Source organism: Ornithorhynchus anatinus, chromosome 10 (genome assembly GCF_004115215.2).
Source record: "Ornithorhynchus anatinus isolate Pmale09 chromosome 10, mOrnAna1.pri.v4, whole genome shotgun sequence".
NCBI classification, from domain to species: Eukaryota; Metazoa; Chordata; class Mammalia; order Monotremata; family Ornithorhynchidae; genus Ornithorhynchus; species Ornithorhynchus anatinus.
In genome coordinates this window covers 39,447,152-39,473,982 of record NC_041737.1, presented here as the reverse complement: position 1 = coordinate 39,473,982, position 26,831 = coordinate 39,447,152, and the positions used below count along the sequence as shown (strand labels likewise).

Here is a 26,831-nt window from a genome sequence, read left to right as displayed (position 1 = left end):
TCTGGAGCTTGGGATGCGTTACTGAGAAAGTTCTTCAAGGCAGCCAAAAACCTTCCAAATGACACCCTATGGGCAGGGGCGAGGGGAGAAAGGGACGATGTCTAAATGCAAAAAGAAATCTGCCTGCATTATATAATATGTAAGAAGTGCTAAAAGTCAACCCGATTCACGACTTCTCTGCTGAACACTGAGTTCCTCTTCTTGTTTAAGATTTAATTTCTTCGTGTAACTTTTAAAATTACTTACAGACACAGTTAGAGAATCCTGGATATCTTTATGGCTCACTAGTTGAACATTACCATCTTCATAATAGTGAACCTATTACAAAATAAAACATCAGTGTTTTAGAATCATCTAGGAGGGGAAGAGTTGAGAAAATAAATCATTGTCATTCATACTGAAAATTTAAAAGTTACAATTTTTCCAAACGAGACTGTTAATGAGTGGTCTGGACACCTTGGGTGTTTTAACAACCTTCACGGAATCTGATTAGCTACCCAGACGCAGGTACCATCATTACTGGCTCATGAATTCAAAACCTGGGCCAGTCGAATGAGCACATCTGAAGGTCAAAGTCAACCACTTGGGAGCTAAATACCTACCCAGCCCTGAGAAGATCACCACTTGGAGCCATCCCTGCCTAGTAGTGTATTCCCATCTTAGACGAACCTCTTTGCCTATAGAAAGCCTGTAAATTTGTCAAATTCATTTGGGGAAATCTGATTAGGAAAATACCAAACATAAAAAAGAAACTACCTGACACAAATATAGACTCTGCTATTCTTCCCAAAAGAAGATAGACACCCCCGGTAATAAATTTCTTCAGTTTAATTCCCAAAAGGGTTAATTACGAATCACTTTTCATTCTCATTATGGCTAGACTTACCTGTATTTTCAAGATTCCCACCACCTGAGTGGTTGAAGGAGTGATTGTAAACTTCCATTCTGACCGCCAACGGCCATTCCTAAAAAAAGGAATAGAAGAGGATGTAATTGTGGCAGAGAAAATATTCTGATAAGGTCCCATTTTGATATCTTGCTGCAAAGGGCTGGAATTGCATGGAAAGGACTTTGAATGTCATGTTAAAAAGTGACTAAAAACAACTACAGTGATTTTTAAACAGGAGAGGATCCATGGAAGGATACATTTTTGAAATTCTAAAGTAACTTAGTCTCTAGCTTTGGATGCCTAGAACAGTGGAGGCACCTTAAAAATTGAGATCTTCCTCTCAACCATTCTACCTTTCATCTATTAGAAAACAACTCTAAAGGGGAATTCAACTTATATGTACAGAAATGTCTCCTGGAAAATTTATTTCAACACTGAAATATTTTATTCCAGTTAGCGTAGTCCAGTAACTACTAAATTACAATCATCACTACCATAAATGACTAAAGGCACAGGCACTAAAAATAATGTAATGAGGCCTGCGTTCTTCCCAGAATAGCAGACCTCTTATTTCAATTAGCAGGAGTAATGCAACCCCACTAGAAAATTGTTGACACTTGGGAAGATATGAGCAGCAAATTTAAGTGGAATTAAAAGACACTGATGGTGACACTTTTCATCCCCCATAGTAAATTTTGCTGTTGCAAATTTCCCAGTTGTTAGTTTTCTTGCAAGTAAGGCAATTCTATACTGGTTACAAGGTTAACAGATCACTTTACACTTGGTGAGGCTATATTAAGATTTTTGAGCACTTCTCAATTTCCACTCTATAGCCATCTCTTGGAGAAGTGAGAAGATAATTTAGAAAAAAGAAAGCTTTACATTTCCCTTTAGATGGACACTAGGAGATGAAAATCTGAGATATGTGATGGGCCTGAAATCATTCCATAAAAATAGCACTTTATCACCTTCATTAATATTCACCACTTGCCAACTAGCAGTTTTACGCTTTACAGCGCGCGCGCGCGCACACACACGCGCACACACACACACACACACACAAAGTCAATATACCAATGACATCTTCTGAGGACAGAACAGTGTACTCAGAGCTTGGCAGAGTGCAATACAATTGGTAGGCATGATCCCAGCCTTCCTGGAACTGACAGTCTAGCAGGAGAGTTTGGGTCAATATAGAGTCAACTAATAAAGAGCCAAAACAGTTCATACTTTGAGTGTTACGGTAGTTCCCATAGAGCACTTGGAAGCACTGCATTGTGTCCAAAACAGAACTTGACTTCCCAAACAGACACTGTCCTCCCCTTGTCTTTTCAATCACTATAAACCACACTACTATCCTCCCAATATCACAAGCCTATAACATTGGCATTATCCTTGACTCATTTCTCTCATTCAATCCACATATTCAATGTCACCAAATTCTATTGAGTTCTACCTTCACAACATAGCTAAAATCCACCCTTTACTCTTCATTCAAACTGCTACTACACTGATCCTAGCACTTATCATATGTCTCTTTGACTACTGCATCAGCCTCCTCCCTGATGGCCCTGCTTCCTGTCTCACCCCATTTCAGTCCTTCACTCTGCTGCCCAGATCACTTTTCTAAAAAAAAAAAGTTCAGTTCACATCTCCCCACTCCTCGAAAACCACCTATCGTTGCCCATCCACCTCCACATTGCTTTTTAAATGGTATTTGTTAAGCACTTACTATGTTGCAGATATAACCGCACCAAAGCTCCTTATAACTGTCTGCGAAGCACTCAATCAACTAACCCCCTCCTATCACATCTTGCTGATTTCCTACAACGTAGACCGCACACTTCACTCCGCCAATGTCAACCTCTACATTGTAGCTCCATCTCTTCTATCTCACTGACGACCCCTTGCCCACATGCTCCCACTGGTCTGGAACTTCTTCCCTCTTCATATAAAACTGACCACCACTCTCCCCGCCTCCGAGGCCTTACTGAAATAACCGCTCCTCTAAGAGGTGTTCCCCGACTAAGCCCTCGATCTTCTACACCTTCTCCCTTCTGGGTCACCCTGGCACTTGGATTTGTACCTTTTAAGCACTTGATATTCATCCCACACTCATCCCTGCAGGACTTATGCATATATCCAAAATTGATTTTAATATCTGTCTTCCTCTAGCCATAATGTATTTTAATATTTGTATTTTCTATTTAATATTTGTCTCACTAGACTGTAAACTCCTGGTGCCTAACAACTCTGCTTCACTTTATTCTCCTAAGAGCTTAGCAGAGTGCTCTGCACACACTAAGTGCTTAATAAATACCACTGACTGATTTGCTTGCAAACCCCCCTCATTAACTCATTCTGCAGATCTCTGGTTCACTTAACAAAAGATATTTTCATAGAATTTCAACGAGATTAAATTATTCTGCCTCCCTAAAATTTCACCAAGTTTCCTCAAGAGGTATTTAGTTCAATGAGAAGTTACACATGAATCTGAATATGCAAATAAAAATTGAGACAGCGTCAAGGGAGTCTTGGCATGAAAAGTTTGGAAGCAAATGTAAGCAGCCAATATTTAGAAGTATTTATTAAAAAAATTCAAAATCAAGGAAATATAAATTTAATGACTGCCCAAATCTTATCGAAGAAACACTTGAGATGTTTCAGATTGAGCGGGGATTATGTTGTTGGGCAGGAAGAAGCAACACCAGGCATGTAAAAACCGGTAATTATAGCTTTGGAGCACCTATCTCCACAAACCCTAGAGTTTGTCTTCATATGATTATAATAATTCTCAAAGACTCGGGGCAGCAGTTTGGGGGAGAGTTATTATTATCTTCCATTTGCTGCAGACGAAAATTAAGGTTCAAGGTTACTACTAACTAGTACAACTGAAAAGAGAACCCACTTCTCCAGAGGTCCAGGCTTCTGAAAGCCAAACCACATGGCCCCTGTTGTTATTTAAGCAGAGGAAATGGACCAGTAATACCCCTGGGAATTTTAATTATCCAGGTCGAGCTACATATACTGGCTATGTTAAAGGTACTTGGAAATCTCTTCTCCGTGGCTAGAAAAAGTCATCAAGCTGTCAGAGGCCTTCAGAGGGAGCCCTCTCAGGATATGATACATAAATAAAAACGGGCCACGTGGATGAGAAGGCACCATGGGGGCCCCTTCCCATAAGGCCAGGAACTCAGTAGAGGAAAATGAATTAACTAAAGTTCCTCTGCTCCAAAAGAATAGCAAATGCTACCCCTGGTGTCCTGGCCTGAAATTACAGTTCCTCTACCTACTTATAATGAAGAAAAATCTTCAGGCACTTTTCATTTTTATTATATTCTGCTTTTGTTTAACCTTCTACCCTATATACTTGTAGAGGGGTGTGACTACTGTTTAAGACCTATATTGTACTCCTAAAATGGTCAAAGTTTTAGATGTGAAGATGGTCCCACTTTTAAGTCTGTTTTATATGGGCAGGGAATGTGTCTGTTTTCTTGTGGTATTATACTCTCCTAAGCACTTAGTACAGTGCTTTGCACACTGTAAGTGCTCAGTAATTACAACTGAATAAATTTAAATCCACTTTGGAACTTTTCATATTATAAAGTGCACTTCGGCTTTACAGGAACTCAGGACTAAAGGAATGTTAAACTATGAAATTACCTTTCCGTACTCCGGTATCCTGCATGTACATAATTCTATACTTCTTGATGAAACCATTTACCCTCAATGAAAAGATACAACTTGGCCCACAAGGAGCTTACAGTCTAAGAGGAGGGGGGACACTCAGAACAACAAGAAATAATTCACACAAAACTCACTCCGATCGGATCAAGTCATGTCAGGTGAAAATACGGACACCACAAGCTCGAATCCCTTCTGGATATATTTAACCTTGCTTTTACTAAAACAAATCTCTGTTCTCCTACTTCTCTCTGGCTGTTCCCTCTGAGACCTTTCCGAGTTCTTCCTCCACCTTTCGGCCCCTAGCTGCGGTTGTTGCTCCACCGTCCGTTCTGTGTGCCCTTTTATTCCTCACTTTACCCTCATTACCTTGGAGGGCTCATCTACTCCACCTCTAAGCAGACAACTCCCAAATCTACCTCTAGCCGTGACCTCTCACCTCTTCTGCACGCTCACATTTCCTCTTGCTTCAAGACATCGCTCCAAATTGGCCTAAAACCGAACTCCTCATCTTCCGTCCCAAATTCTCTGGTCCACCTGATTTTCCCATCACAGTAGAAAACATCCTCCTCCCTGTTTTCAAAGCCTGCAACTGTGGCAGTACCCTTGACTCCTCCATCTGTTCCAACTCCATGTTTAGTCTAAGGCAAAATCCCGTTGGTGATTTCTCCACATTTCCTGAATCGGTTTCCTTTCCATCCAAACAGCCTCTATACCGGTTCAAGATTCTTTCAGAGCCTGACTGCTGATTCACCCTCCTTATTGGTCTGCCAGCCTCTCCCGTCTCCAGTCCATACACCGCTTCACTGCCTGGATCATTTTACTACTACTAATAATACTGACGATAATGATACTAGTAATAGTACTTGTTAAAGACCATGTGCCACGCACTGTTCTAAACACTGAGATAGATACAAGTTAATCAGATCTGATACAGTCCCTATTTCATATGGGACTCTCAGTCTCAATCCCCATTTTATAGATGAGGCAGTTGAGGCACAGAGAACATAAGTGAGTTGGTCATGCAACGGACAAGTGGCAGAGCTGGGACTAGAATTCAGGTCCTTCTGACTTTCAGGCTCATTCTGTATCCACTAGGCTATCTGGTTAATGCCTCCAAAAGCCTCAGAAACCTTCATTTGTTACCTGTTCCTCTCTACAACAAGTAGAAACTCCCAACTATCAACTTCAAGACAACCCCTCAGCCCGGCCCCTCTTGCTTATCCATGCTTCTCCCACTGCACCTCAGCTCACACGTTTCATTCCTCTCACACTAACCTATTCACCCTGTCTCATTCTCGCCTCTCCCGTTGACAACCCTTTGCTGAAAACCCTTATCCCATGACTTCCTCTGCCTTTCAAATCCACCAAACACAGCTTTCCCCCATCTTCGATCCTCTTCAGAATGGCTTCCCTGATGAATTTTTCTTCTGCCCAAGTCATATCATTCTTCTATCACGAGTACTCCTGCCCTAATTACACGTTTATGAACTCACTGCATTTCTGTAATTAACAACTTCTATATCCTATTATTTAACTACTTACCTACATAGCCATTTTTCCCTTCCCTCCTTTTTGTAAATTATTTTGTGTCTCCCCTCTGCTAGACTGTAAGCTTGAGGATAGGGACTATGTATGCTTAGTACGGTGTTCTGCACACAGAAGGTACTCAATCAACAGGATCAATTTATTGATCTTATGTTCAGCCCACACAAGCTGGGAATGCCCTATATAGTCACACTTTTTCTCCCGTAGAAATTGCATATGCGCACACGGTTACCCATCTCTAAGAACTGATTGCATTCAAAGGAGGAAAAAAACCCTATTTCGGGGTTGAGAGGAATTGCAAATGAACTGGCTATTCCAAAAGGAGACATCTTCCAGGTTTTCTCTGGCATATGGAAATGCAATATTTTCAGTGGCCTAAAGTCGAAAGGCCTCAGGGGCAACTGCTATCAATGGAATAAAGGCTGGAGGGTAAGGACTAAGAAACTTGCCGGGCTAGGGGCCAATCCTGAAATCCCAGGAAGGACAAACGAGAGGATCGGCATCCAGGCTGTGTGATACCAAGTTTCCTTTGCTGGGACAGTTCAGCCATTCGTCTTCACTCCTCAAAGGTCATTTTCCTTTTCTGCTCCCACCAAACTGACACAGGGACATACTCTGTGTCCTCGACCATCTGACCCGAAGATAGCTACAAATGTACTTAAATAGGTTCACCCCCTCTGGTAACACCCAGTTCCTCTAAAATGTAAAGCCAGTGTGGGCAGGGAATGTCTGTTTATTGTTGTACTGTATTCTCCCAAGCACTTAATACTGTGCTCTGCACACTGTAAGCACTCAAAAAGTACGACTGACTGTGGACAGAGCAGCCTTTCCCCCTCTGCTGCTTTCCCCATCTCAGCTTTCTACCCTTGGCCTCCCCACCCCCTCAACCAGAACCTTCCGCACACTGCTTAGGCCTACTGGATTTGCACCTGGCAAACCCTCTTTTCCCTTTGTTGAATCCCAAAATACCAGCAGACTTTGGCTAGTGTTAAATACCACTGCTGACTACCCAGGAACATTAGCTCAGATACATGACAGATATTTATTTCATGCTTGGATTGCTTTCAGTTACTGTTACCAAAAAAGGCATAGTTCCAAGTATTCAGGCATGCCTTTCAGAGGATGTTCAAACAATTCATCACTTTCCTAAAACCTAAAACACTACATCAGCTTACCAAAAGTTTTTTGCTTGAAACTGATGGCTTTCTATGCAGGCAATAATGGTTTGCTGTCCGTCAATCGTTTTACCGTACACCTTAGAAGGGAAAAAAAAGGAGCTCATATGAATGCCCGAGTTTTGGATTATGGAATATAGTTCTTTAAAGCTAAGGAAATTATTCACTTCATTCCTTACATATTGATTTTAAAGTATACTGTTTTATCCCAATTGAAATTTTTCATAAAGATTTTTCATTCTACCACACAAGGTTTGTAAAAAGACTACACTGCAGCAAAACTTGGAGATCTTGTAAGACTACATCAAAATAAAGTTGGACTGGCTGGCACTACACAAATAAATATTTGAATTGAGTGACAAAGTAAGCAAAATGTATTAGGCTAAATCAAACTCCCACACTACTATTGGATTTGGCTTAAAACCTTCACACAAATAAAATGCTAATCTTCCGGAATTACGCTTATGTCTTCTTCCAAAGAATAATATTTCATTATATGGTTTACCTTCATGATTGACATTCATAAACAACGACAATTGAATACAAGATCTGAGATGACCATTTCCACACATGCATACTTTTTCTACAACAAAAGGTTACATACAAGACTCTTTTTCCCAAGGACTCTGGAGGTAATTTTAGATTTCGTTGCTATAGTATATAAACACCTGATAAGTGGTCTTTGGTTATTTTGTTGCTTGGATGATAATACAAATACATCAGTCACCATATGCCACACTTTCAACAACTGAATCCATTGTGAGTAAGGTGGAAAAGAACCAGTCTTGTGTGACTAGACTAAACACACACTATGGAGACATTGAGGTTTAATTATACATTGATGCACTTAATTCTGAAGAGAATATGGAAAGCATCTGAGCCTGCAAAAGAGGAATCATATAAAGACAGAGTAGCAGAACTTTGGCTATCTAGTAACATGGGTGAATATGAAATTACTTATAAATGACTTTCTTTTGAAAGTTTTACAAAAATTATTGTGATTTGAGGCTGACGACAATCTCAGTTGTAAATTTGAAGAGAAAACTGCTCAAGTGACACAATCTACTAGACAGCGTCAAATGTAGGCTAGTCAAATAGCTTGAGTAATCCAGTATTTTGAGTTTCTGCTTCAAGGGAAGACAAATTATTTGGAATACGCTCCTGAAAATAATGGGCTGGTGACAAGAGAAAATTACATTTATAAAAATCGCTCGATAGCAACTTTTGCCAAGTCACACAATTCAAGATCTGATGTTGAAATAGGAACAGTTCTAAAAACCTAAGGAATTTGAGGACCATCCTTATACAGAGAAAGCTTAAACTGTATTCAAATGAAATTAAAAATAGATTTAAAAGGGTAACTGCCAATTTTAGACTTACAGTGCAGACGCCATTGGGATAATGCTCTTTCACGTAAGCTCGCATAGCAGTTTCAACCGAGTGTCTCCATGATTCTACTGCATTTTCTGGTTCCTGGGGTCTCGGATCAGTGGCTTCCTTTCTTAAGTGATCAAATTTGAAGGAGACCCGGTTTTTGGGATCCCAAAATTTTCCATTTCCCAAGTCACCATGCTCGGTTATTAATACCTTCAATGACAAAATCCAATTGCAATATTGTAATTTACATTTATGAAGAGGAATAAGAATCCTTACATTAGCATTCCTTCTCTCAATTTAGGGGCTCTGGAGCGACTGCAATGGCTTTTCAAATGTGCTGGGTAGAAAAACTTCAAAAATAAGGCTTTTCTATAATACTTCCATCAATTTCTCACTGTGCCTTTCTCTTCTCTCTTGCCCCCTGCTCAGGCCCTTCCCCATTTGACTGTGAGTCCCATGTGGGTCAGGGACTGTGATCAACCAAATAATGCTAACAATAATAACAATGGTACTTGTTAAGCGCTTTCTATGTGCCAAGCACTGTTCAAAGTGCTGAGGTAGATACAAGTAAATCAGGTTGGACACAGTCCCTGTCCCACATGGGGCTCACACTCTTGAACCCCATTTTACAGGTGAGGTAATTGAGGCCCAGAGAAGTTAAGGGCCTTTCCCAAGGTCACACAGCAGACACGTGGCAAAGCCAGGATTAGAACAGAGGGATCAGAATCCTGGGATTAGAACCCAGATTTCTCTAACTCCCAGGCCCATGGTCCACCCATACTCTAACCACTAAGTCACACTGCTTCCCCGATTACAACCTGATTAGCTTGTATCCATTCCTCTGCTTAGTACAGTGCCTGGCACATAGTAAGCACTTAAATACCATAACCCTTCTCCCACCAAAAAAAAACCCTACCATGTGCTACCTCTGCACTTATGCACTGACAGCCAACCATTGCATTTCTGTATACTTTGATTTACAAACTCTACTCATCTTTCCAGTCTCCTTCCCCTTTCTATCTACAATTTACTGGGGATGTCTCCCCTGCTACCTGGAGACTCCTTGAGGGTAGGGATTGTGTCTTCTGTCTCTACTGGATTCTTCCAAGCACTCAGTACAGTGTTCTGCACCAAGCAGGCACTAAATACTGACTGACTGCTCAAGTATTTATTGAGCACTGTACTAAATGCTTGGAAAAAAAAGAAAAAAAAAAAAGGAGTGCTATATCCCTTGCCCACAAGTTTACATACAAGGAGGGCATACTACCTACTGGGAACACTGCCCCAGGGTGTTTTTTCACCCTCAGGGAACAGGCATTCATGTCTTACACAACTAGAATTTGAAAAATTTCCAGGAAAGCAGTCATTTTAGTATTGGGGTTACTTGAAAATTACATATTTTCATTATTATATCAGATTTCTCTTACAGAGGCAGCCAAAAATAGCTGAAAACTGCTTAATTTAAAGCAGAATGAATAAAGTGAAGCCACATTACATGCACCCAGTTCTGCCAAAATATTAGAATGCTACTATGGCCCAAGGGAACACCAGCCTTTTTGTATGCAGCACGATACAGTGTCTTAAGAAAGGACTGCACGCGTGTGCCCATGAGTGAGTTATTGGGTATTGGTGAATACTACAGGGCAAGCTTTTTTTTTTTTAAACTCGTTTTGCAAGAACATATTCCACACACCATAGGAGAAGCTGAGTATATAAGCACACTACAGAAAAATGAGCTCACGTGAAAGAGGGGAGGAATTTTATAACACTTAAGGAGAGTAATCTGCTGGCACAAGCAATCAAGCTAAACATGTCCTCATCAAATTAGAATTACATCTTGGCAGGGATAGGGAACGAGAAATGTTGGGAAAAGCATTTCCTTATTAAATTGACTGATGCTCCATCATCTACACAACTGTGTTGACACAAACAAGTGTGGCTTAAAAAAATGGTACTGCTTTTTTCCTGGATATTTTTTCAAAAGGAAAAGAGTACAGTGCTTAAAAGATACTTGCAATTATGATTAGTCCAGGCAGTCCTTGGACTTAGGGCACAAATGGTTCCTGAAATCCTAAGAAAAGTCGGAATTGATTCTCTAGTAAGAACTATATAAAGGAGGTTTCTCAACCAATGTGGGAGGCCCTATTTTTGACCATTTTTGTTTCATATTAAGTCAGATGGAAATAAAATAAAACTGGGACATATCCACCCTCCCTGTTAATTAAACCTGGAGATCAGTTAACTCCATGCCTCAATTGATCACATTTATTGAGTGCTTACTCTGTGCAGAACATTGTACTAGCACTTGGGAAAGTACGGTACAACAGAATTAGGAGACAGGTTCCCAGCCCATACGGGCTTACAGTTTAGAGGACGAGTTTATACCTCTTTACCTCCAGCCTCTCTGGCTCCATTCCCCGAACCAACTTTCAACTTTCTCTCCCTCCTTCCCTGCCCACAGAGTGGCTTTCATAACATTTCTCCCTTTTCCCACAGCTCCGGCGCAGTTCAACCACACCTCCTCCCCAACGCCTGCATCACCAGAGCTCAAACTATAAGGGAGACTAGAGTTGTAAATCCCTACCTAAGGTGTTTTGAAGCTAAAATGAGGTGTAAATTTACAAATGTTCCAAGCTCTGTTGAAACATCTTAAATCGAGGACTGCCAAGTATTATATGCCAAGTAGTACTTATTAGGCACCCCCTGGGTGCAATGCCTTATACCAACAGCTTGGGAAATACAAAAGAAGAAGGGGACAGGTTCCCTGCCCCCAAGAAGTTTATGTTCTGAGGGACATGGGCATGAAGATATTTACAACAGAGTATTCAAAATAAATTATTCTATGTACAACTGAACATAAAGAATGCTGCGGTTGAGAATAAATATATTTATAAATGCTAAAGAAATGGTTGATGGATTTATAGGACTTAGTGTGACGGGAATTAATCAGGGAAGGTGAGATTTTTTTAGGAGGTCTAAAAGTGGGAAGGGCTCAGGGCTGGCAAGCTGGGGAGGGGAGGGGGCGTTCCAAGCTGGGGCAACTGCATGAGCAGAGGGAAGAGATGGGAGAGTTGAAAATGAGGTGCAGTTAGAATGGAATTCTTTTAATTTTTTCACTAAATTCCTTAAGTCTTCAGGAAATGATAGCAGAATACTTCCCAAGAGGTACCTTCTGCTAATAAAAGTTTGGGCTTCCAGAAAAAAAGAGGAATTACATTTTCATAAGGGCATTTGTGATTTTCTTTTAAAACCAGTATTTTAAATTAGATATTACTGGCATAATCAACTTTGGAAAATGAAAAAAAGTTCACATTTAACATATGTATCCCCCATTAATCATACCTGTTCATCATAGCCTTCAACTTTTACTGGTGTAAACTGGTCCACGTTATACTGTGCAAAGGCACTAGAATAAGAACGAGACAAATTGTTTAGAAGATTCAACTCGGTAGGGCCTTTAGCACCCAAAATACTTATTTTACCAGCTTTGTTCTTGCTAAAATCGATCACTCAATGGTATTTACTGATGTGCAGACCACTGTATCAAGCACTTGGGAGAGTACGATACAACAGAATTAGCAAACATGTTCCTTGCCCATAAGGAGCTTACAGTCTAAGCTCCTGTAACCTAAAATAGTAATACTGTTGCCCCACTACAAACCATTACTAGTTTTGAGCATATTATATATCTGCAAAGCTAACAGTGATCTTTTTTTAATTATGAAAATAAAAAATGAATTAGAACACTTTTTATCTTTTTCTGCCCTTAACCCTTCACAAGAAAAAGGCTAGGTATCAGTAGGGTCACTATATTCAATAGTGAAATATAGTTTTAGTAAAAATATTAGATTGATATGCACTTGTATGAGCATTATGCAATATTTAATCTACCTGCATCTAATTATGTTTTATTTAAAAGTATCTAACAGTAATAAATCTTTAAAAATGGTGTGTGTCTTGTTAGCAATCTGATTTGGAAAACTTTCTTAGGATAAACAGGTAGAAATGACAAAATATTTAAACACTCCAAATCAATATCAGGGATAACTTTGGATCACTTTGCCCTGTGGCTTCAATTTATGTGATGTGGCTTCACTATTAATCCTATTTCAGACAGTATTTAATCAGCCACCTAGAGAAGTTACAAAAGAAAAGGGCAAAAACGATGGGATTTTTTTGAAATTTCTCCCCTTATCCTGCCAACATCAACTCACAGCCTGCCATGGTGGATGTGGGTGAAGCCACTAGATTTGGGGAATGCCTGCTGGGGCTCCGCAGGCAATAGGAACTGCTTCTGAATGAACAGCCACCTAGGGCACGTATTATGGAGGTCAGGCTCAGTAAGAATTTCTGACGATAGCAGGCTGGCTTCGGCAGCAGAGACTGCAACGGCTACGCTGGCAAATGTCTGATGGTTTACGGCACTATGGCATAGCACTGATACCATAGTGTCGTCCACAAATGGATTTTGTCCATAGGGTTACTGTGAGCTCTTTTCAATGAGCTGCACACCTTGCATTAGGGAGAAGAGGACTAGTGAACAACAAATCAATTCCTTTTTGAAGGTCCTCAGTTCCAAAGTCTTGCTGATGAGACCAAGGCTCCCATCGTTTATGACGGGAGGCTACATCAGTGAACGTACAACGTATGCAGAGAGTGCAACGCATGTTACTGAGAGTAGTTTTCAAAGGAAGTTCAGGAAACTGAGGGCCAATTCAGTCAGAAAATCAACAGACTTCAGGAGCAATAATGAAGAACATATTTTAAAAGTGTAGATGATGGGAGAAAGAAAAAAAAAATCCACCCATTTGTGATTACTTGACTATTGTGCAACATAAGTTTTACTGCTGAAAATTTGGTTCATTTACTTCAGCACTTCAAAATCTCATTATATGACTATAAGCTCCGTTTGTATCTTGCATAACAAAATCCCATTACCCAAATGATGTTTGCTTTCCAGAGGATAATCATTTTTATCTAAAGTTTTATTAAAAGAACATCAAAGACCAAAGATAGCGTGAACACAAAAAGATTAGGACTTATATATCTTTCAGAAAAAGTTTCAAGAATCACTGAGTCTACAATTTAAAGTTAGTTCTGGTATTTATTAAATGCTTGCCATGAGCTAAGTACTGTCTTAAATGTTGCGGGAGATACATGTTCAACATAAAGGCCCACAATTTGGTTTCCAAAAATCCCCCTAGAGTCTACACCATACAATTCAAATGAAATATCACACCAAGCAGAAACACCAACACTATTTTAAGGAGATTAATCCCAGGCAGGCAAGCTAAAGCCTCACTTTCATTCAGCTCTCTTCTGATTGCCAATACTTTTATTCCTTCTTCATCAACATTTCACACCTACAATCGCCACTAAATATTTCAAATTGTCATTATCTCAGGAAGCTTCCTGTGCCCCTGCCTTTCCCTATCCCCTGATGACCTCACCATCTAGTCTGTTGGTAAAATAGACTCCACCAGGCTTAATCATAGTCTCCACTCTTATTCCCTCCACTGCCCTCCTTTCCACCTGTCTCTCAAGTTTCTTGTCTGATTTCTAAATCTAATCTCTCCATGTGTGTCTCCGACTCCATCCCGTCTCACTACCTTAACATTTGTTCCTTCGATCTTACCCTCCCTTACTGCTATATTCAACTTTACACTCTCAATTTGCTTCTTCTGCTTTGTCTTCAAACAAGCTTAAGTGTTCTCTTCACTAAAAAAAACCCCAAAAAACCCCCCTCTGAACCACAAAGTTTCCTCCAGCTGTTTCCCCATCTCCCTACCCCTTATCCTTTCCCAACTCCCTGAATTGCTGCCTTCATTTCCTCTTCAACTCAACCATTGCGCTTAGGTTTCTGATCTTTTTACATTGCTGAGACAGCACTCTTCTAGATCACCAACGACCTCCTTATGGCCAAATCCAATGGCTCTAAATTTCCTCCTTCCACTTTCACACCTTGACTTTGCCAATGAGAACCTACCTGCTTCTCCTCAGTGAAAGCTTCTTTTCAGGCTTGTTACTTTGTTGTCCTTTTCCCCTAATAGCGAGTGCCAAGTAAGGCATGCTTTTTCTCAGAACATATTCGCTCTTGGGGAGTTCAGCCACTAATGTGACTTTAACTGCCACCGCTGCATGGCTGACTCCCAAATCTACTTCTCTTAGCCCTGACAGCTTATCTAATCTCCCAATCCCCTACTTCCTCCTGCCTCCCAGAACACACCCACACGGATGGCCCGTCCATGTCTAAAACTCAACATGCCCAAAACTAAACTTCTCAACTTCCCTCAAAACCAGTCTTTCTCCTCCAAACTTTCCTGTCAGTAACACCTCCATCAACCCCTGGTCCTAGAAATTCACAAGCCGGACACCATCCCTGACTCCTATCTTGCAAACATCTTGTTAAATCACCTATTAAATCCTGCTGATTTGGCCTCCATAACCTTTCCAAGACCCAACCGTTCCCCTCCAACATCGAGCAATCAGGCCACAGCCCATGTCACATCATGGTTAGGCTACTCTGTGAGCCTTCTCACCAGACTTCCTGCTGTTAGTCCCTCCCCTGTCTTCAATCCATACTCCAAGGATCTTTCAGCACACCTTCCACCACTCCTCAAATATTTCCAATAGCTATGTATATCCTTCTGCGACAAGCAGAAACTCTTTACCATTGTCTTCAGTGTTCTCCGCTAGCTTTCTCCATCCTAACTACGGACTCTTCACCTGCTCCTCCCACACTCACCTTCTAAAAATAACTTTCAACTCTCTCCCCACCAGCCCCTTTCTTCTGCTATTCCTCTAATCTAGAAGTCTCTGCTCCCCTTCCAAACTCTACCAGACTACATCTTTCTGTCTCCATCTTCAAAGCCCTCCAAAAATCCCACCTTCTCCAGGAAGCCTTCCCAGCTAATTCATACCTGTGTCACATTAACCCAATATCCACCCTAAGTATTTGTGTATTATCAGCTCCGGTGTCCACTTGAACACTTTCACTTATATATTTATCCACACATTCAGTTATTTGTTCAGCAGCTGTCCCCTTGTGTGTTTGTACTACTTCCTGCTTTATCTTTCTCCTTCTCCTGCTTTCACTATCTGAAAATAATTTTATTTGCTTCTCCATTAACCTGTAAGATATTTGAGGATAATGTATGTCTTGCTACTGTTTGTACTCTCTCAAGTATTAATCCAGGGCCTAACACTCAATAGGCATTCAACAAATATGCTCCAGGCAAGACTGTTCTTGTGTGGGGGCTATCTGAAGGTTCCTTACAGACTGGTAAAGTGTTTGACACAGCTTTTATTAAGAGTAAAAGTGAAGTTTAATCTAACAAATGCCTCTCAATTTAGAAATCAGGAGTGCACACTCAGATGGTTTGGAGGCACTAACAGAATGAAAATATTAAACAGAAGTATTTTGAGCCTCTTATATATGCATAATCATTGTGACAGGTGTGAATAAATACCTGCTGAGACCTCAGATTTGCTTGGATACTGAGGCCTGAAGATACCACACTCACAAATCCCTTAAATACAAATCAATTCAATCCCCCAATTTAGCGTTTACTGGGGAAAAAGGTTGCACTTAAATCATTTTCATTCCAAACTGAATTAGATTTACTAATACGATACACAGTACTTACTGGGCTGCTCCTTCCCTGAGAAGATTATCATTATTAAGCAGTAATCGGACATCTGGGGAAACAATGTTTAACAAGTTTATTAAGCAGTGTAATATTTTTACATGTTTGAAACCACGTTCCTTATTAAAGCCCTGCACAACCCCAGAAAGAATCCTCTCAATCATGATCAAGAGATTTATTTTTTTGCTGAAACTGGTAAACATATCTCAGAGGAAATGGAATCATATATATTCATACCCTAAACCGTTCTGCGAGTAAATACAATGAGTGATGCACTGGCTTTCAAATCACCTGGACAAGTAGAGACAAGCTCTACCACAGAAACTTCCTAACCAGTTACGCAGCAGATACAGTGCAATGTGCCACTTCAATCAACAGTTCTAGCATCAAATTAAACATTTTGTGAGTAGACCCCATATTTTGGCTCAGAGGTAAATGACAGGCATTCTATTCTCTCTGAAACAGCTCATGGTCATGGCTGCAAACACGCTGCATTCATTTATATATATATATTTTGAGTCCTGTTTCCCTGCCTTCACTTAGCTGGCCAATTTCCATATTAACAGGGACTGGGTAATTATTTTGCTTTAAGACACTATTTCAACCTAGCAAATAGATTTGAAATATGTTCAAATTGTCCCAACCTATGCAACAATTGTAGTGCCCTAGCATCTATATAATCAATGACAAAGCAGCAGTGCGAGGCACATTTTCAGTTTAAATTAAAACTACTGCTAGCATGGATTTGTGGACCTGCACATGATCTATGTCATTTTTTTGAGCCACACTGCTTTGATATCCAAAGTAATCAAATTAAGGACAATTTTTCCTTGGTGCCTGTTATATACTTTGATACTTCATTTTATAGGTAAGTCAAAGTTTGGGATGGCTCGAAGTCACTGAGTTGAATCATTTGGAAATCAGATCCAAGGCGGAATGGTGACTGGCCACTTTTGGTCTTAATTGTTCATGGAATGAAATCTTTGGCCCGAAGCGCAGATGACAGGGGCCAAATGGCTCAGTGGATGGTGACTGGGCCCCAGAAGGTACTGTTGTTTCCACAAGTGAAAAGAAGCAATGGTTCATCCCCTACAGAATAGCTGAGTCCTAAGCAATGATGACTGTTTCCATCTTTTGGATACTCTGGAATGTTACAATTTCAAAGAATTGATCTGCACTTATTTAAAAAAGCTGGTCTGTTACTGAATGGAAGGCAGGGAGTGGAGAAAGGGAGAGGGAGGAATGGAGGAAGGCAAAGGAGGAGGAAGGAGTCATCTAGAGCTGATTCTTCCCTTCCTAATCCCTACCAAGGCCTATAGAGCTGTCTTCTGGTCTAGGGATAAGATTTCAGCAGCATTCCAGTAGAAGTTTTTCACTGCCAGTGCTTCCTTATTTGGTTGTCTCTGACAGGCTGTGGGGGAAGGAGGAGGAGAGTGAGCCCTTCACCCTGCCCCCAGGTTTGAAGCTCTTTGTGAGACCCACTCAAAGGGCTCTAAGCTAAGCTCATGAAAAGGAAACTGGAAAGGAAAGCAACCCGTCTTTTGCTGGGGCTGGTGGGGAAGTGGGGCTGGGGGAGTAGTGGGAAAAGAGAAGACTGAACCTCCTGGCTTCCTGAATCCTCTAGCAGAGCAACTATTTAAGCTATGAAGGAGTTTGGGAGCAGACAACATAATGATTTCTGGTATTCCACCATGCTGCTTTCTAGTGTATTAAAATTTAGAGCTTCTAACAACTATCCAGTTTCTACAGCTCAATTACATGGTCAGCAATCATTAAAAGGATTGACGTATTTCATAATCAAATTTATTGCAGAGATTATTTTGTCTTCCTCCTAGCAGGGACCAGAGTTCATCAGAGAATAGTCCCAATGAGTCTACCATACCTGTTAGTGTTTCATGCTGCAGGAATACAAGCTGAGGGAAAACAGTGGAAGTGAAGGACAAAGTGACACAGTCAAATAAAAGCTTCGAAAGTTACACTAACTGCTAATCAAAATTAAGAAAGTTTCATAACACCCATCTTTTTAAAAAGTGGCTTTTCTTAACTTGCTTTCAAAATATTCAAGGTTTCAAATGTACTTTGGAATGGCAGGCTTATTTTTTTTTTCCTCCAGGAAAACATGAAGGACCCAGACATTCTGAGACATCGAATGAACAGGTTCTTCCCTTTTCCTATAAAAAAATCCTGTGGGAATTCCCAAATTCCCTGTTGAAATTCTGTTTAGCCCCAATTCATGGTAAGCAAACAAGCCTAACTGCTGGAATATTTCCCACAATATCCAGACAGGAATTTCCCCATACGTTTCTTTCTTGGGCCTTCTTCAGGAGTATGAAAGCCCACTGGATCCAGGATCCAGCACGTGCAAAAATTCCTGGAATCTGAAAAAAGTCAGTCTCCAGAACATTCTCAACACTTCAGAAGTTGCAAACCAACATCTCAGGTTCCAGACACTTCTTTCAAAATGCAAAGAATGCAAAAGTGCACGAGGTAAGGTCAGTTTTCAAGACTGTCCACTTAATTCATCCTTCCTGAGATGAAGTCTGGGGCTCCCAAAAGGAGTGAATTTTGAAAATTCGAGGTCAGGATTACTTTATCATTCACTCTGCAGAGCCATGAAGGGAGAGACCCTAGACTTAAGATCTTTAATCAAAGGGCAGGACTTTCTCTTGGAGAAAGAAGAGTTCAGTAAATTAGTCAAAATATTAAAAATCCAAATCTTAAACACAAGTACTCTCAAAATCATTAACACAAAATTATACTCCCTGGAAGCTCTCACCTTAATTCTACTATATTCTAAGCAGTACTTGTATATTACTTTGGGTTTATGAAGTACACTGACAGCTTAGTTAGTTTTTACTACTGTAAGCATTATAAAATCTTAGGGAATTAGGAAACTACATGAATAAAATGACCAAACTCACCATTAAACACCTCATTAAATTCTCCAGGAGGGGCATGAATGATGAATTTTGCTGCTATGCGTACCTGAAATAGAAATGAAAATATGAATATACCACTTCAGACTTTTACTGCTTATCTGTTACTAAAAATGCCTGAAGTCCACTGCTGTAAACCTCTTTTTTTTAACGGACAGGAATCACAATTCACCATCACAGGTTGGTTCTAAGAAGTGGGAATAACAGTCATTTGGAAGACAACTAACTCTACTCTTCTTCCACTACTCATTCCGAGGCTCTGCAGAAGCAAACATATATACTCTGTTGTCACACTGACCCAGAAGCGAGTTGGAGAAGGACTGAAAGTAATTCTAGGCCTGATTTCTTGGCAATGTGTGAACATGCACACACACACACAGCTGTCCTTTGTTTTTGAAGATGACACTACTGAGAGTAAAATCCCATCCATTTGTGCATATGTTGCTGAAAACACCTATGGGTCACCAACACACCCTGCCACACTGTTTGTACTTCAGGATAATCAAAATATTGTGATTGTAAAGAGCCTACTGTGTATAGAGAGCATTGGATTAGCACTCTTTGGGAGTATAATAAAGTTAACAGACTTGATCCCTACCTTCAGGGAGCTTGCTTCACAGTCTAACAAGGGAGATGAACACATTCACGGATTGGAAAAAAGATGTAGATGAGTGATTATTTAGATAATAAGTCAAAAAGTACAGAAGTGATACAGGTAGTTTTGAGTCTATAAGTGGTAGTTTGGGGGCGGGGCAATATAGCCTCAGGAGAAGAGAAATTAATTGGGAAGATCTCCAAGAGATGTGACCAGTAGGATTTTGAAGACTCATTCATTCAGTCATTCAGTGGTATTTATTAAGTGCTTACTGTGTGCACTAAATGCTTGGGAGAGTACAAGATAACAGACACAATCCCTACGCACAGTGAGTTTACAGTCTAGAAGGGGAGACAGACATCAATATAAATAAATAAATGAATTACAGATACGTACTTAAGTGCTATGAGGCTGGGAGGGGGGACAAATGGAGATAGATGTCCTCTCGGGGGGAGGGAGAAATTGCTGGGAGGAGGAAGGATGTGATTAAGGAGACAAACGACAGAGATGAGAATAAGACACAGTGAAGTAGGCCAGCCAAGAGGAACAAGAGCGCAAACTGGGGAGTAGTGAGAGAACAGTTACTGGATTAGTAGGAAGAGAGCCCTGATGGAGTGCTTTGAATTAAAACAGTCAGGAGTTTCTGCCATTAGGCAAGAGAAATGAGTAACCAGCAAAAATATTTGAGGAGAGATGTGGGCAGAAAGTTATTTTAAAAATGATCTGGGAAGCAGAGCAAAGAATGGACTGGAGAGGGGAGAGAGAGTAAGTGCTCAATAAATGCTATTAACTGATTTTTGCAAAGGAAAGTGATCTTTTTGCTCTGATCTGTGGCAACCTTGTTAAGTCCAAATACTTTGGCCATGTATGCCTCTGAGTCCACCTGCAAGGAAAGTAGCCCTCTTTAAATGGTATTTCATTAAAATACAATCTTTAATTTTCAAAATCTCTCATGCATACCCTTATTTGTATAGTATTTGCTAGATTATAAATTCCTCCTCTAGATCGTAAGTTTGAAGAGCAGAAAAGCAGAGTGGCCTAATGGATAGAGCATGTGCCCAGAGACAGAAGGACCTGGGTTCTAAACCTGCCTCCGCCATTTGTCTGCTGTGTGACCTCCGGCAAGTCACTTAACTTCTCTGTGCCTCAGTTCCCTCCTCTCAAAATGGGGATTAAGACTGTGAGCCCCATGTTGTTGTTGGTATTTGTTAAGCGCTTACTATGTACCGAGCACTGTTCTAAGCGCTGGGGTAGACATAGGGGAATCAGGTTGTCCCACGTGGTGCTCACAGTTTTAAATCCCCATTTTACAGATGAGGGAACTGAGGCACAGAGAAGTTAAGTGACTTGCCCACAGTCACACAGCCGACAAGTGGCAGAGCTGGGATTTGAACTCATGAGCCCTGACTCCAAAGCCTGTGCTTTTTCCACTGAGCCACGCTGCTTCTTGTGTCCAACCTTATTAGCTGGAATCTACCCTTTTGCTTGGCACAGTGTCTGGCACATAATAAGCTCTTAAATGCCATAACATAGAGGGGATTGTGTCTATTTACTCTTCCAAGTGCTCAGTACAGTGCTCTGTACAGAGTCAGTGCTCAATAACGCCCATTGAATGACTGACTGAGATAGAAAGCAGGGAGATAGGTGAGGAAGCTGATACAGATAGTCGCACCGGGATTGGACAAACACGTAGTCCAGGTTGGTGCCTGTTTGGATGGAGAGGAAGGCGCAGATCCTAGAAATGTTGGGGAAGCAAAGCCAAGAGAACGTAGTGGACGACTGACAAACACTCGTCAGCTAGAAATAATCCGCATGTGTAAACGAAAAACCCCCCTCAGGTTTACAGACAGGAGAATTCAGAAGTGTGTTGCTATCTGGCCATAGCATTACTGAGAGGCATACAACAATAAATATTTTTCAATGAGATGTAACTTGGATATTAAAAAGTCCACCTTCCTTCACCTTCCTCCAAGCCTCCTATTATGTGCACTAATCTATTACATTCAAATGGAGCTTCGTTCAAATGGAGTTTCATTGAAAAATTTAGCATGCTTTTTGTCAATTTCTTTAACAAAGGCATTTTTTCTTAGTTTCATAAAAAAATTAATAACCCAAAACCAATCTTCTCCCCACGCCCTCCCCGCCACCCTCCCCCCGCAAAAAAAACCAAAACAACAAAATTCCGAGCTCATTTTTTCCAAGTCTACCATGGCCAGAGAACACATTTTCAGTGCTCGGGATAGTATTCTTTGCACACAGTAAGAGCTCAATAAATATCATTCATTGATTGATTCAGAAGTAACGTGAAGCACAGCACTCCAGCTGAATTTGAAGTATGGTAAGTTTTTCTAAATGCAAAGGTTACATTCAATAACCTGCCTTCCCCAAAACTTAAGTTCTGGCGAGCATTCCCACACACAGTTGTTTTTCCAAAGACTATGACATTCTATCCAGACACACATCAGGAAGAATGTTCCCTAATTCTGCAGCTGCAGTCTATCCAAAACATAATGATGGTCATAATAGAATTTATTATACACTTACTGCATGCTTCACACTGGCACAAATACATGATAATCAGATCAGATATAGTAGCTGTCACATTGGGTTGTATTGTGATCTAAGAGGAAAGAAGTATAGTTATCCCCATTTTACAAGAGATTAAGCGACTCGCCCATGGTCACACAACAGGCCAAAGGCACAGCTGGGCCTAGAACTCAGAAGACCTGACTCCCACACCCAAGCTTTTTTCCCTAAGCCAAGTTGACATTTCAAGGCAGGACTGACAACCCTAGTGGATTGATCCTGGTAACTTACTCAAATAATTTGATTTTGAAGCTCTTGTTCCCTTGGGCTAGATGAAGCTGAAAAAGACCTAAGGATGAAATCCCGTTAACAGCCATGATCTAGTAGATTCTCCATTTCTGATGAACCATCTAACAAGATGAATGCCAACATGTTTATTAACTCTGTTATACTCTCCCAAGCACTTAGTACTGTGCTCTGCACAGTAAGCGTTCAACAAATACCACTGACTGACTGATCTCTTGGTCAAGAACTTGAACACAGTAACAAAGAAACAGACTAAATTCATGTAGGAAGAAAATTAAAACCTAGCACAAAAAAGTTGGGCATTTAGGATTAACTTTCCCAAATCTTTCTTCCAAAACCTTTTCTCCCATCCGCATGCTGCTCCATAGCCCATATTGAGTCTAGTGGGGACTTAGAGTGGGACATAGGCAAAAACGTATGTCCAGGTTGGTCTTTAAAAATGCATACCCTGATATCTGCCAGATGCTCATAATGTCCAAGATTCTCTCTTACATAAGCCTATCTATAATTCTGGCCTTCAACTGTTTACCACAGCAAGCTGGGGGGTCTGGAGTTTCAGAAACAGAAAGTGTAACTGCTTTAATAAGTACTTCACTCTAGTAATGGAGATGATGACTCCATTTAACTTCTCCCCTTCCTCAGCTCCTTCACTTCCGATATTTTACTTTGGCTCAAAGAGCTGACAAAAATTGCTACGTAGCACAAACTGGGTAGGTAAAGTCCAAGTTCTCTAGGGCTAGATGATGAGCTTCTTATTTTATTGGGGGGTGGGAGGGTGAAGAGTCTGCAGTGGCTCCAGAGCAGTATTCCCTACTACTCAAAGGCTAAAAGTGTTTGACACTTAAAAATCAAAGATAGTCACTTCGATAAGGCCATTTCCACTCAGTCGGACAATGAGTGGGGCAGGACTGTGTTTCTCAACTTGAAGGTGGAGGGAGAACTCTGAGGGGGCCCTCTTAGAAAGCTGCTCAGCCCCACTCAGCTGCTGGATAAGTGCCCAAAAACAAACTGCAGATTGTTGTGTGTGGGAAAATGATGTGGCGAGGGAGCAAACTCAGAAGCTGTGGGAGGGTGGAGGATCAGGGCTGGAGGAAAGGGAGGAGCACTTATCCTAGACCAGCTTGATTACTGCATCAGCCTCTTTGCTGATCTCCCTGCCTCCTTTCTCTCCCTACTTCATTCTACTGCCCGGATCATTTTTCTACAAAACCATTCAGTATGTTTCCCCAACTCCTCAAGAACATCTGGTGGTTGCCCATCCACATCCGCCATCAATCAAAAACTCCTCACCATGGACTTTAAAGCACTAAGTCACCTTTCTCCTTTACGTCGCTGATTTCCTACAATCCAGCCTGGGCACTTAGCTCCTCTCATGCCAACCTACTTGCTGAACCTTGATTTCGTCTATGTGGCTGTCAACCTCTCACCCACATCCTACCTAAGGCCTGGAATGCCCACTCTCTTCATATCACACATGATCAGTCTTCCCACCTTCAAAGCATATCTCCTCTGAAAGGTCTTCCCCTAAGCCATCATTTCCTCTTCACCTATTCCCTTCTGTTATCCTTGCACCCTTTATTCACTTCACCCTTTGCCCCGCAGTATTTATGTACATACCCATAATTTATTTATATTTATGTTTGTAATCCCCCTCTACACTGTAAGCTTGTTGTAGGCAGAGAACATGTCTACCAACTCAGTCAAAATGTACTCTCCCAATCGCTTAGAACAGTGCTCTGCACACAGTAAGCTCTCGATAAATACAATTAGTTGATTGAGGATCATTTGAAAAGGTTGAGAATCACTAGTGTCACTGCTGAGTAAATATCTGAAACAATGCTAAAGACTCCAGTTTCTTGCAAGATTCCTTTTTTCTTCATCTAACCACTTCAAAGGAAGAAATGAAGAGTGTGACTACATTTTCTCCATCTTCTAGGATCACTAGGAATTTGAAAAGCAGAGCATTCCAAACAAAAAGGGACAGAAAGTTGGAATTTCTTTAAAAAACAACCTTGAGAGATGTTACCTAACGAAGCACTAGATGATCAACTATTTCACTAAAAGAACAAGGGAGAGAGATTCTAAAGTTGAAAACCAGACTTTATCAAATAGCCACGAAGGATAGAAATGATTAAGATTTTAAAAGGCTTGGGCTTTTTTTTAAATTTGAGACAAAGCCAAGGCAATGATAGTAATTCTTTCCTATCTGCTTGCCTCTCTGGATGTTTGGTTTTCCTCAATTCCTTCGTTTTCAAAAATATCCAGTTTCTTATGCCCTCTGGACATTTTCTAAAAACTAATGACAAGATCAGGATCTGGGGCCTGCAACACTTTATAATAAGTACTGCTCTCCTAGAGATAGGAATTATTTTGGGAAATTGAAACAGTCATTATTATTATTATTATAAGAGGGAAGATGGGTACTAATCCCAGCTTCTCCACATGTCTACTGTATTAACTTGATTAAGTCACTTCACTTCTCTGTGCCTCAGTTACCTCATCTGTAAAATGAGGATTAAGACTGTGAGCCCCATGTGGGACAGGGGCTGCATCTGATCTGATGATCCTCCAGTGCTTAGACAGTGCTTGGTACATAGTAAGCGCTTAAATACCACTGTTACTATTAATCAGGATGGTGGAGGGGAGAACCACCACAACATACTGTGAGGACAAGGTGCCGGAACAAGAGAAACAACCCAGAGAGTCAGTCCGAGGGAGGAGCTTGGGGAAGGAGTGGCTGGAAAGCAGAAGGAGAAGCAAATATAATGGGTAATAAAAAGAGCAGGGAGAAATGAATCAGTAAATAAATGAAGGATGAACACCGATAAACTCCTAATTATTAAGGGAGACTGTACATACAAAAGTGGCTCTGGACCTGACAAGGCCCATAGAGTGGTGGGGGATGCCTTTTGGAGAAGGAATGTTTTTGTGAAGGTTTTGATCTGGCAGATTGAAAGGGAAAGGGTGTGAGCAAAGGTACAGTCCACAGAGTAAAGAACAAGATGCAATAACAGGGTTAGCTTGGGAGGAGCCAAGATGATGGGCTCCTTCCCCAAGACCTGATGTTCATGCATTGTGTGCCAGCCGGTCAAATTTTATGGCTCCACAGATTAATGGCACAATTAAAGGAACAGAGCAGAGCTCTGTCAACTAAAACTGTTACTGATTTAATGGAAAGCACAAACCCAGTTAACTGCAAGTAATAGTCGACCTGATGCCCTGAGTTTTGAGGAACCTAAACTTCAGCTGTAACACTTGAAAATACTATCCCTTCCAAGCTATGGGGAAGCTGCGAAAAGCTGTAAATATTGGTCTATGATCAGTTTCATTATCTAATGTATGCAGAACACTGTACTCCAAGATTGGGAGGGGCAATAGCAGTATAAACACATTCCCACCTTCAAGGAACTTACAAAAAGTTTCAGAGAAGTATAGAAGTACCTAAATAGCAGCGTGTAAATCATATGGACAAAACTGCATTGGGAGGTTATGAGGGTGAAAATGTCGAGCTGACATCTGGATGTGAATCAAGGTGATGAGAAATGAACCCTAAAAGGCCTGCTGAAGGAGGTGGGATTTCAGAAGGGCTTAGAAGATGGGCAGAGAAAGAGTCTGATGGATTTGAAGGGGACGAAGCCTTAGGCAGGGAGGACAAGAACTAGGGGTCGGGGGTGGGGGTGATGAGAATAGGGCAAAGTGACATGGTGAGCTCTGGAGAAACAGTGTAAGAGAGAAGAGTGGGTAAATACACCTCTGGTAACAAGAAATAAAAACTTTTAAAACCAGAAAAACACATGGCTAAGGGAGCATTATTCTGCAGTTTGGGATGAGGACAACTAGGTTGAACTATGGAGCAAAATTGGTCTAAAGTACAACAGTAAAGATGATTACAAATGTACTGTATTCTACTTGTCTGCTGGGTGACCTTAGGCGAGTCACTTTACCTCTCTGTGCCCTAGTTACCTCATCTGTAAACTAGAGAGTAAGAATGTGAGCCCCACCTGGGACAGGAACTGTGTCCAACCTGATTAACCTGTACTTATCCCCATGTTTAGTCTTTAAAAACGCATATCCTGATATCTGCCAGTTGCTCATATTGTCCAAAATTCTCTCTTACATAAGCCTATCTATAATTCTGGCCTTTAACTG

General features: G+C 40.9%; 1 protein-coding gene across 1 annotated transcript in view; it reads right to left on the bottom strand.

Moving 5' to 3' along the window:
* CAPZA2 (capping actin protein of muscle Z-line subunit alpha 2) overlaps window positions 1-26,831 on the bottom strand; it is a 43,289-nt gene that overhangs the window by 5,659 nt on the left and 10,799 nt on the right. The window contains 7 exon segments of the mRNA NM_001242733.1: window positions 247-318; window positions 887-965; window positions 7,297-7,376; window positions 8,677-8,883; window positions 12,016-12,079; window positions 16,320-16,371; window positions 19,241-19,304. Of these exon segments, the coding sequence (NP_001229662.1) occupies window positions 247-318; window positions 887-965; window positions 7,297-7,376; window positions 8,677-8,883; window positions 12,016-12,079; window positions 16,320-16,371; window positions 19,241-19,304 (618 nt within the window).